This window comes from Fukomys damarensis, unplaced genomic scaffold (genome assembly GCF_012274545.1).
Source record: "Fukomys damarensis isolate Sample0158 unplaced genomic scaffold, DMR_v1.0_HiC HiC_scaffold_5, whole genome shotgun sequence".
Classification (NCBI taxonomy): domain Eukaryota; kingdom Metazoa; phylum Chordata; class Mammalia; order Rodentia; family Bathyergidae; genus Fukomys; species Fukomys damarensis.
In genome coordinates, this window is record NW_022900917.1 from 15,621,030 (window position 1) to 15,634,081 (window position 13,052).

Sequence of the window (13,052 nt, forward strand, 5' to 3'; positions counted from 1 at the left end):
GCTTTTCCCATCTGCAGTTGTGGAAGAACAGTGTGTACTTTTGGTTTGACCTACAGGCTTATCATCAGCTTTTCTACCAAGACACACTTCATCCTTTTAAAGTATGCAAACAAGCACAAGTAAGTAGTAAATAATGTTGGTTCAATGTGAAGCTCTAAGTGCACAGTGAAATGAAATTTGTGTTTAGTCTCACACAACAGAAAGCTGAGATTGTAGGCAAAAAGGCAGCAATTAACTTAGTGCCGTGGGATTACTTAAGTGTCAGCAGAAAATATTGTTCTGAAATATGATTTGTGATTTTCAGTTTTATCTATTTTATTTGGTTTGCTCTGTTTTCTCTTTGCTGCCAACTTCTTGATGTTCCAATAAAGAACATTTCATTGCCCCCCCACACCCCCAACTTATACCTTTTTGGTTTGACTCTGGGTGACTGAGTGGACTTGTGAAGGATCACTGGAGCAACTGGAGCAGCGGCTCTGACCACTGAACCTGCTGCAGACATCAGCTGTTGGCTGTACAGGGCTGCCGCTGACTGGCTGTGTGTGTGCTGGCCTTGTTCAGGCGCCTGGGCTTCTGTGCTACACACCATATGAGGCAGATATTCAGAGGCTGGAAGAGAGAATGTTTCAAGACCACCCTGAAGCAAAATAGAGGAGGAAGAACACAAGATTCCCTGTAGAGGGAACAGAGAGAGTGGCCTCTTTTGGGGGGAGGAAAAAAGGGGAACAGAATTATGACTCTGGCTGACATCTTTTCAGTTTTTTATTCTTAGACTCTTCTGATCTTTTATAGAGAGGGATCTCCAAGCTTAGAGAATGCTAATCACTTCTGTATCATCTGATCACTTAAGAAATTCTTAAAACCTAGAATGAGCCATTCCAATGGACCTCCCCCCAAACACTGCTGAAGAACCTAGCTTCGTGGCTTTATTTATTATGTTATCATCTTATTCAGGACATCAGACTGTAGTGCTGGATATCTGTTGTTACTTCTACCGCCCTGACTCTGGCATGAATAACTGTGCTTTGTAAATCAGTGACAGAGCTTTGTACTTTTTACTGTGAGAATAAGGGCTTCAGCTCCCATACCGCCCAGATGTCTCCATGAAATTAATCTCTCATTTACCAGTACCATTTTCTGAGACCACACAGTTGACTGTTCTGCTTGTTAATCCTTTACCTGCAATTCACTGTTTATCCTCCTTCTCCTAACCTATTGGCCCTGTCTACTATAGTACCATCCATTATTTTTATTATGTTTTTACTACTACAAAGACTAATCCTCCAAAAATCTTCAGCTGCTTAATGAATTGGGACTTTTTTTTGTTATCATTGGTAATAATTACCAGATTTTCATGCACTTGTAAAAAAAAAGGAAATTCTAGTTGAGCTTGGTAGACTTACTAATTCTTTGTAATATTATTAAACTAACTGTAATTGGGTATAAAACAGGACACAGTTTGAGTTATTTTGAGGTGGATTATTCTATTTGGAGATTATCAGTAGCTTTTCCCCTAGGTTCTGTTTTGGGGAGTCAGTGCAGGGTGGCAGAGGGGAGCAATGGAGACACTTGCTTTTAAGAATGAACATGGAGATCGCTGGGGATTTAGCTCAGTGGCACCACGTCTGCCTCGCAAGCACAAGGTCCTAAGTTTGAAAGAGAATGAATATGGAGAAACCAAAGGAGCAAATTCATGCGTGTTTTTGATGTATTTTCTTCTTGCATCTCTAGCTATTTTACATTTATGTATATATTTAGAGAAAAAGGAACTGTTGTCTAAATAGGTTTAGCTTTTACTTATCTAGAGATTCTGTCTCGAGATAGAGCAATTGCCTGAAAAATCATAATCTCATAGATTTGTTTCACGGTATGAAATATTACTTCTTTCTTTACAACGGAAATAGTACATGGTTTTCTTTGAGAGTGCACATACAATATAGATTTTGAAGGGTTGGTAGTGCCACTGGCAGCTGGCAGTATGTTAAAGTTGCTATGAACTTTTCTTTCATTTTCATACAACCACCAAGTCATATATGAGGAGACCAAAAATTGATTTCAAGGGACTTACATTATTTTCTTCACACATATCCTGAAGTCTTATTGCCCTGTGAAATACTGTAGAGATATTTATAAGAAGACTGGATGGGGGTGGTCAGTAACAGTGGATTTGTGTGACTACAGAATCCAGTAACTTGAACTGCTATCTTGGCCATACACTGAAGATTTCATGTTATGGCTTCAAGAGAGGATAATGCACAATTAGAAAGGTATTGTATACCACAGCTAAGATTGGGAGACTAGATTCTACATTCTCTGTATATTTTTTCTAGTACGAGAATTGAACCCAGAGTCTTTACATTGAGCTACATCCCCAGTCCTTTTTAGCTTTTGAGATGAAGCTTTGGTAAGTCATTAGGTTACCAAGGCTAGGCTCAGACTTGTGATTCTCCTACCTCAGCCTCCTGGAGGGCTGTGATTATTGGTCTGTGCCACCACTCCTGGCTTCTATACCTTTTTTGACCCCATATGCTTGCTTTGGTGAGAAAGAACAATGACAGAATGAAACAGGCCCAGCCACCATGGCTTTCTGTGGTTGTTTCTAAAATCTGGAAACCACACTTTTCATCAATTCTGGAAAATCTATAGCTGCTATTTCTTTCATCCTTTCTACTTCTCCATTTTCTGTATTCTGTCCTTCTGATTTCCTATCTGGGCAATGCTGGTGCTTTCAAACACATCTTATGTCTCTCTCTCTCTCTCTCTTTTTTTTTTATTTTTATTTTTTGCTTTTTGAGACAGGGTCTTACTATGTAGTTCAGTTCAGACTGCTCTGGAACTCACTCCATAGCCTAGGCTGGTCTCGAACTTGCAGCGATCCTCCTGCCTCAGCCTCCTGAGTGCTGGGATTACAGGCATGCGCCACCAGGTCCGGCTCCTATGTCTCTCTGAGGGTCTCTTTCAAGTTCTTTCTTCCATCTTTTAATGTCCGTGGTATATATTGTAAATTGAAATAGATACATTCCAATTTTTCACTTAATACATTTTTTAGTATATGTGCTGCTGAAGCAAGCACACTACTTAATGAATTTTTTCAGCAGATTTCATTTGACTTTTCAACACAGCACGCCACCAGGTCTGGCTCCTATGTCTCTCTGAGGGTCTCTTTCAAGTTCTTTCTTCCATCTTTTAATGTCCGTGGTATATATTGTAAATTGAAATAGATACATTCCAATTTTTCACTTAATACATTTTTTAGTATATGTGCTGCTGAAGCAAGCACACTACTTAATGAATTTTTTCAGCAGATTTCATTTGACTTTTCAACACAGCCATTGAGTTAAATCATTTTAGCAGTTATGTTTTTATTATTAAACATTATAATTTGTGTTTTACATATCTTTCTGATGTTTTTCTTTTTGTCTTGCTTTTCTTCTCCTTTTAAATGTTGTCTTTTGTGTCTTTAATCACTCCACACATACATTAGAGTCTGTAGCTATGTTATCTATTCCTACATAACAGCATTATCACAAATGTGGCTTAAAACAACACACATGTATTATCTCACAGTTTATGTGGGTCAGGGTTCTGTGTACAGCTTTGCTGGGTCCTCTGCAAGGCCATATCCAAGGCTGGGCTGGTTTCTTACCTGGGGCTGTTTCAGTGTCCACGTGGCTGTCAGCAACATTCAGTTCCTGGCCGGCCACCGGACTTAGGGCCTACGTGTTTTGTTGTCTTTGAGCTAGAGGCCACCCTCAGCTCTGAGCCATATGGGCAGCTCCCAACATGGCTGCTTGCTGTACAAGCCAGCAGGAAGCAGAGTGTGGCGGCAAGACACGCATCACCACTTATGCAATGTATCTGTAAGTCCCTGCACATCATCACCATTGCTGCATTCTATCGATCAGAAGCACACTGCACATTATGCTCATGCTTATGGGAGAGAATATGAAAGGGCACAGATACCAGGAGATACTACATTCACAGTGCTAGAATCTGGCTGCGATGGTGTTCAGTAATTCTGTGATTTATTCTGTGATTCTTGGAAGAACCAATTCTACTGTTTATTCATTCTGCTGACATGGTGGATTCTTTCCTTGTGCTTTATAATTTTTAATTATGGGATCTTTGGTGGGATTCTTATCTATGGTTCTACTAGTTACATTTTTAATGCTAATTTCTTACTTTGAAGAGTTATGAAATAAGGTAAATAAAAATTTAAACACCAAACCCACATGAGGGAAAACTCAACATAACAAATTGTTTGGCAATGTATTTTCTTTTACATAGTGTCCAGGCCAAGACATGCAAGCTTCTTTTTCATCGCATGGATATGGTAGGTGTGAGGCAGAAAGATCGCAAGTCCAAGCCTAGTCTGGGGAACTTAGCACCTTAGAAGCACCCTGTCTCAAAACTTTAAAGACAAAAACCAAAACTTAAATAATTAATTTTCAAAAGGGCTGGGGATGTAGCTCAACGTGAAGGCCCTTTTTCAATCCCCAATAATGCAACAAAACAAAACAAAACACAAAAAGACACTTGCTTTTGTCATGCTGACTTATAGTTCTTAAACAAGAAAACATAATTGCTTCTTCCAGAGACCTCCTTTTCTGGTATTTTGGCAGCCTAGATGACTTGAAAACTTTCCTGTATAAATTTTCTAGAGATAATGGTTAAAATATAATAAATAACCTTCAAAATATATGACTGAGATAGTAAGGGAAGACCCTAGAAGCCAGAGTTCGCCATGGGGTGAACCAAAGCCTCAGGTACAGGAGTCCTGGCCATAGAACTTCATGAGGTAAAATCGCTATGCTGAGATCCCCACATATGCCATGGTCCTTGTAGGACTATAAACAAATTGAAGTGTGGAGTGGGAAAAAGTTGTTTTTTAAAAATAAATTTAACATGGGCCAGGGATTTAGATCAGTGGTTCCACTGCCTGTCTCATAAGCACAAGGACGCAAGTTCGATCCCTGGTACACCCCCCCGAAAAATAAAATTAACACGAAATTTAAAAATTTTTTTTCTCCACTATATTTTACTTTGTATAGAATGCATAGTAAGCATATGAGATATTTTTATCTTATTTTAAACAGATAGAAGGAAATGATCTTTTACATGTTGATCTTGTCAATGTCACATAGCTAAAGGACAAAACTAAAACTCATTCTTGAGATACAGTACCTTACTTCAGTGTAGTTCTTGTCCTGCAGTACTATATATAGTTCTTGTGTCTACCTCATAGGACTTTTATAAGGATCAAACAGAATAATGTATGTTGACATATTTAGTAGGACAGTCAAAACACTTAACGGAATAAATAAATGTTTTTATTATAATTACCGTAGTCACTATTGTCAAGGGTCTATCAATTACCTGGATAACAGAGAAGAAAAATAAGAGCTTGAAGAAAATAGAATGGAAGAATCACAGCTCCAGGATCAATAGCTATTCACTTAAGCAATATTAGTGATTATTCTGAGTTTCAGAAGAGAATTTAAGCAGAGATATACTGCACAGAATCACAACCTCTTAAGAATCTCTTGCACAATATTTAGTTGGTTGTTTATTAATTAACATTAACTGAGAATGTGCTAAGTAATGTCGTGTGTGGGGATGATTAAAACAAAATTCTTGGCTTAAAGAGCTAACTGTAAGGAGAGAGACTTGCTGAAGTGCTCTGGCAGTGATTGAAACAAGCAAAATCCAGACTATAGCATTTTGGTGGAAAGTGGGATATGCTTTCCTTTACAAGCAGATAATCATTGGTGATTGCGTCTTTTAGTCATCAACTTCTTTTAAGTATCTATATAAGTGTGGGAACTATGTTCTTTTTCTTATTTTTGAACCAAATGCTGTTCTTCTTTAGTCATATTCATGCCCTGTGAAGTGACACAAAATAAATCTTTGATGATAACCTCTCAAACAAACAAAAAATACCATGTTATTTATATTAATAATTTCCAGTATTTTCAACCATAGCTAGCTGAAATCTTGATTTGGAAGCCCCACTTCTAACATGGCTCAATAGCTTGAAAACATTCCCTGACCCTGTGCTGTGGTGAGACTCTTGTTTCTACTTACACAGTTTGCTATAGACATGTCACCTTCCAGCTCCCATCAAATCAGTCAGTCTAAGTGCCCACTCCAGGGTCTATAGTAGTTAGTGTTAGTAGTATGTGTTTACAAAATTTCACGAGAGGAAAAGGAAACACAAAGTCTGAGCCAATAAATATCTCTAGACCTATACCAGGCATTGGTCTTTTGGGAAAACCTTAATTTTTAATGTGGTAATAATGCAGAATTGAATTGACTAATGCATTCATTCAGCAACTATTTCCTGTATCCTCATTCTCTGTGTCCCCAAATCATCTGAGTTTCCTGTTGGGTGATCTTGGACCTAGTGCAGATCCAAGTAATGTTCCTATTAGGTTATGCATGTAATCCTGCCTGAGTGGTATAGCTATGTCAGTGTATTAGTCTTGTTTGCTCCTGCTGCTGTTTCTGTCACAGTGCATAGGGGCAATCAGTGTAAACTGGATTGCAGTGAGAGCAGCAATTACAAGTATGCATTTCCTTAGCCTAAAATCTTCTGTTGATGTTTTAACACTTACTGAATATCTGTTTCATACTGGGCCTTGACCTGAGCTGAGAACACGTCTTAGTTACTTCCTCATTGCTGAGACGCAATACCTGACACCTTCCACTTAAAAGAGGAGAGATTTACTTTGGCTGTAGTTACAGTCCATGGTCTGCTGGATCTAAAGCAGAGGCAGCACCGTGGAAGGGTCTTTGCATGGTGGCCAGGAAGCAGAGACAGAGGGGATGAGCTGGGAAAGGAGATACACCCTTCCAGGTCACAGCCCCGTGACCTCCCTCTTCTGACCAAATCTTGCCTCCTCACAAGCCAGCTATTCCTCCTCCATAAAATCAATTACCTTCCACAATCTCTGCCTATGAGCCCAGAATGGTGGTGCATGCCTGAAATCTCAGCACTTGGGAGGCCGACTCAGGAAAATCGCCCCAAATTCAAGGTCCGCCTGGACTACACAGGGAGACAACCCTGTCTCAAAACAAAAACAAAAGCCTTGCCTATGAGCACATGATGACTTTGGGAGACATTCTCCATTAAAACCATAGCAGAACATATTGTTGAAAAAAGCACACACAAATGCTACCTCCCAAGAGCTTTTTTTAATCAAGGTTTGAGAATGTGCTTGTTTTGCCCACTTTTCCAGAGACCCCTAAAGGGTCAGAAAGACCAGAAAAGATCTTGCAGCCTTTTCCCTTAAAATCTGCATTGTCCTGAACAATATTTTCCTGAGCTATCTTTAATTAACCAAAACCTTGTGTGTTACCACAAATACATTTGAAGAACACTTTTTATGGCATAAGAGATGTGATGCAGAAGTTTTTTCTTCATTATTAGTTTTTTTCTTGTTCACTGTCATCCATTATCTTAATTGTTTGACTCTTCTCTCTAGTTCACATTTACAGGATTTGAATACCTCAGGGTGGTCCTGACAGCTTAAAGTCTGTGAGCTAAGTGCTGCTTCTCTAGGTGATGGTGTATTTTCAGGTGCAGAAACAGAGCTCATTATTGCTTTACTCAGCAGTGGCATTAAGAATCAATCTGTGTTTCCTACAAGATGAATGGGCATGAGTGAGGAGAGCGGTTGGGTGGTGAGTGAATGTGGAAAATCACGAGCCACTTTATGGTAAATTTCAGTGTCTTCAGAGCTAGGCTGTTTCTTGAGTGCTAAGCCATTACTACTCGAGCTTTGTTACATTATTTGTTTTTGTTACCAGAGAGATGGTGCCCCAAGCAGCTGTCAGGCTTGGATTACTGAGTACTATGAATCACTGAGCACAGAATCAGCAGGGTTCTTGTCTTGTGTCCCACTCTGTTGTGTTAGTAAAGTGGATTCAGGAAGAATATGCTTAGCAGCCAGCTTTCTGGCTTACAGTTACCCATTCATTCCTATTCCTATTCCTGATGTTCATACCAGCTACTCACATTTAATGTGAAGATTTGAATACCGCAGGATTAATGGACCAGGAAAGGATACCCAAAGATCCTCTTATTTCCAGAAAGGCCAACACCTAAGTTCTTTGATCCATAATTATTACATATGACATTTACTTAATGTTACTGTTTTAGATTCTATGGTAGTAACTGTTTAACCCTTGACAATCCTAAGAGGTAGATGTTGGTATAATCCCCATTCTCTAGATTTAGAAACTACTTTCCTAATTCATTTAACAATTGGTCAACTTGGAATTAGAACCATGCGGTTTGACTCCAGGCCCTCTGCTGTTAATTTATAAGCTGTTGCTTTCTTATAACTGTCTCTACAAAATGATTATCTTTTTAACACCTTGTTTAATCTTTCACTTTAATATTGAAAATATCTTTCTGAACGTTATATTAAAAATTTCACCTTAATATTTTTCCCCTTGTGAAATGGGAAGAAAAGGGATAAAGGTGTACGGAAAGTGGGAAGGGTAGGGGAAAAGTAATAAGGAAAAAGAAAAAAAATGTGAGAAAATGAAAAGATGGAAATAAAGTGTTTGTAAATGGGGAGGGGAGGAGGGGGTGAAAGGAGGGCAGGGACAAGGGGAAAAATGAGAACCAAGACCTGTCATGTAAAGGTACAAGATCCCAATAATGAGTGTAACTGTACTGTATACCTAAAATGTACCAATAAACTCAATAAAAAAATATTTTTTCCCAATAGACTTTTGAGTCTATGAAGATAATCTGCTTTTTCTGCCTTGTAAACTGAAGATGGCTTAAGATGCTTCAGTAGCTATCGAATAAATGAATGAGTTCATTAGCATGTTTATAGTCTCAGCAACATATTATAAATATAATTATAGTTAATCATTGATTGTTTGGATATGACTGCTAACCAGGTATTTTTAAACCACTTTGTCTGTGTGTGTGAAAATAGTTTAATGATCTTTCATATACCATCTCCTGTGTTCAACCATTGTCAACTTTCTGTCCTTCCAGACATAATGCATTTATAGTCCAAATTTGCTTCTAATAAAGAGCTCTTAAAAAGTTGCACTAGAGCAACAGTGAAATCTCTTTGCCTCTTCTTGTGTCACCCAAGAAACCTAAGAAATTAGGATTTTTTAGAACATAAACTATGAAATCAGTGGGCAATAATTCAGAACAGATATGAAGAGTTGTCTCAAGACAGAGTGGCTTCATGGGCTGCCAGATTTGTAACAAAGGTGGCGGCACTTCTAAAGGAGGACTGTTGCAGTCAGGAAGAGGGGTCCATTAGAGAGGCACATGAGCTTGCTTCCACGGTAAATGCCAGCTAACATCAGGATCTGGCCTGACTGACAGTTGGTTTTCTCCTTGTTATTACTGATGCCCTGGTTTCACGTACCAACCTTGTTTGCTTTGTTAGCATAGATTAGCATCCCTAGTAGGCTTTTTTTAAAAACCAAAAATGTTTATGTAATCATGATTTTCTCATTGGCTTATTCTTTGTTCGCTGATTTCCAAGAGATCATATATTATTAGAGGTTAAATAATCATATTAGTTTAACATATTTTGGTTCTGTTGAAGGACTTTTAAAAAAATGAATAAAAATTGATAAGATAAAATCCTTATTTGCCCCTGATGTTGCCTTAGACTGCTGAGTAATAATTATTTTTTTTGTGTGCTTGTCTATTTTATTCTTCATGTATTTAATTGATTTTGCTTAAAATGTCTTGAGCAATGGCCCACATCAATCTTAAAATCATAGACTATTTTGTCTCTTGAGTTTATGGTTTGTTTTTGGCTTCGCTTAACACATTCTGTTTTCCCATGCTGATTTTTTATTTTGTCCAAAGTGATTCAAGTTTGTTTTATTCTTTTATCCTATTGGCATTATCTTGGGTTCTTTTGCTTTGACTTCTCCTTAGTAAGGTCTGAGCAACTGCCAGAACTTTTCAGTTTGATTGTCATCACATTATCTTTTCTGGGCAATTCCATCTTGTGTTGATCTCTGCAGTAGTTTGCCTTTCAGTATTAGGATGTTGCAATCCCCACATCCCATCTTTACAGTTCCTAATTGAAAAACTCAAGGTTCTTCACATGAAAATCCATTTGTGCAAAGCTCCATCTGTAATTTATTCCCTCTCGGCATAGCTCCTCAGTAATGTTTTTGAGCTCCTAGTGGGATATGCGAGGTCATTAAAAATCATCATTTTTTCCTGCTTTTGCTTGCAGGGGAAGAAAAGGCTGGATTGCTTGAACTTGCTCATTATTTTCTTTTTCTGCCTCATATGAACTCAGATAATAATGCTCTGTGCCCGCCAGAGCTATGAGTAGTTATGAAAACAGACCTTTTTTTTTTTTCTGAAGTAAGTATTTTGTGATTTCTGAAAGTATCCTGTATCAGGGTGCTTATATTCTTTTTATAAATACCTTTTTCGCCTTTAGCTTTAGGAGCACAGTTTCATCTCCTTATTTATATAAACTCCAGGGTGGGATTATTGAGCGCAGTTGAGAAGGTACCATGTCACTTTGCTATTTGCCATCAAGTACAGAAATATGGCTTTTTGTTGTTACAGTTTCATGAACATCTGCAGTGTGGTGAGGGTATGTGTGTATTTTGGGGGGCAAGACACTAAATCAAGACCCATTACTACCAATTTTATTTCTCTTAGTGTACTAATGTTTCTTTTTTAAGGCTATTCTTTCTACTTTCTCATGAGAACAAGTTAACGGGGTTTCTCCACTAAATTCTTACCTCTTCTGATTTACTTATCAGACCAAAGTTAAATTTACTTATCAGGCTGAAGTGTAGCTTTATTCTTTTCTAAATAAACACAATTTAGATTTTAAACAGATACATTTTAAAAAAGGCTTGCTGACTCTAATTTGTAGTTTAGCTTTACTCTAACAATTAAAAGGGATTTTACAGTAGCCATATTTTTTGTACAAAGAAAATAGTTTTATTTGTATATCAAAGACTAGGAAATGAATATATAATAAGGTTGCCAGAGCTGACGTCATGGAAAGCTACAGATGACTGATCCCTGTCCCATCCAACTTGCCCTGGCTGTATCCATATTTTTAAATGTGGGCCAGTTAAACAAAGTATGTAAGTGAACTGTATTATAAGTTGGCATGTTCTGCTGTGAATTGATATCATCTGGTATGTGGCATTACCTTCAGTAAATATTTGAAAATTATCACATGGGTGACTTCACCAAATGCAGAGTTAGGGAGAGATGTTTAGTAGTCCACCATACAGTACTTCCACACACAGTAGTAGCAGGGGCGTAGAGAATAAGAAAACTAGAGATTCATTAGAAAGCAATGATTTTTGGAAATTCATTATCATGATTTCACTGTAATTTTTCTTTTATATTTTATTAGTATATGTTTGCAATACATAATTGTGATATTCATCTTGGGGAAATGGTACATGCGTATAACAGGTCTTGATCATTTTCAATCTCTTTAGTCCCCACCACTAATTTCTGTCTCTCCCCTACCTATCTCTCATTCCCTTCCCCTAATCTCCAAGAATCTGCCTTCTTGTTTCCTACCATTTCTCCTTCATTTTATTCATATTTATATTTTATGTTTCTCATATAAGGGAAACTATGAGATGTTTAACTTTGTTGGCTTATTTCACTAAGCATGATGGTCTCAAGTTCCATCTACTTTCCTGAAAATGCCATGTAATATAACTTTTGATAATGACTAAATTAACAATTCACAAAATTCCTGAAAAATTTATGAATTTGCTCTTGTGAGCTGACACAAGACAACTCCAGCACACCATTGCTTATACTGGAAAAAGAAAGATCACAAGAGAAGAATCACCTTGATCCTCTCCATTTTAAATTTCCTTAATGTTAGAGGTGGAGATCTTTACCTGCTACCCTCAGAATTTTCTCCAACATTTGAGAGACTGCTTATGAATCCTTTGCTTGCACTTACCAAACAAGGCAAACCACCTTTGCTCCAGAATTATCAGGTTCTGCACAGTTTGTTTCTTGTGAATTTGAAGAAGGGGCTTATGAAAAACCCTTTGTATATTTCTGTAATCAAAAGATTTTTCTCATTTTGCTGGTAGGTTTATGAAGTAATGTTGTCTGTTTTATGGGACTTCCTCCTCTGAGGCTAACAGGTGTTTGCTGTTATTACCCTGTCAGTCCATCAGGCAGAAGCCCAGTGCTGTCTGCTTATAAGGAAGGAACAGCAGTGCAGAGTGCCTTTTATTTCCTGTACAGTCTTGGAAAGTTGCTAGAAGAATGTGAAAGATGCCTACTAAGAGGTCTCTGCTGCCTTTTGCCACTGTAGTCAAGTGACGAGTCTAAGAAAAACCAATCTGTTGATGACACAAAATGCTGAATAAATGCTTTCTTCCTATCTCTGGACTACTTTAACAAGTTATATTAAAAATCTACTGTTCAAGCTAATCTTCAATTAACAATAATAATTATACATATTTGTGAGGTTCAGTGTGATGATTGAATACATGTACACCCTGTGTGATAAACAAATTGGGTAATTAACATATTCATCATCTCATGCATTTACCATTTCTTTGCGGTGAGACCGTTTTTTAAAACCTCCTGGGCTCCAATTTTAGTTTACCTGATAATTTGATATGCTGGATTACCCTGTATGCTAGCATTAAGGTCTCACAGAAATTTATTTTAAGTCATATAGTTTCAAAATTTACATTCCTCTTTTTTACTTCCAGTCCTGGCCTGGTGGTGACAGCAAAGCATCATGCAATCAGTGTTACCAGACAATCACAGTAAGATACATACACATGATCATTAAAATGAATACATCAAAAGAAAATATGTGAAACTGTTCCATTAACATTACTAACAGCTGAAATGTAACATAACAAATCAACACATGTGCTACACATTTGGGATTACTCTTGACTTGGCCTTCTAAGGCTGCACAGAAACTGGGGACATATGTGAGTGTCAAGCTGCAGCCCATCAAAGGGCCCCTACTTGGGGGAAGATTCCTTCCTAAAATTATGTTCACCTTTGGCACGATGAGAGTACC

General features: G+C 37.8%; 1 protein-coding gene across 1 annotated transcript in view; it reads left to right on the forward strand.

Annotated features, from left to right (window-relative positions):
• The window catches only part of Rgs22 (regulator of G protein signaling 22), a gene marked incomplete at its 5' end in the record, with an annotated part of 111,222 nt that overhangs the window by 59,655 nt on the left and 38,515 nt on the right, over positions 1–13,052 (forward strand). Inside the window, one exon of the mRNA XM_010619664.2 lies at positions 18–119. Coding sequence (XP_010617966.1) covers positions 18–119 — 102 coding nt within the window. The remainder of the gene's footprint in view (positions 1–17; positions 120–13,052) is intronic.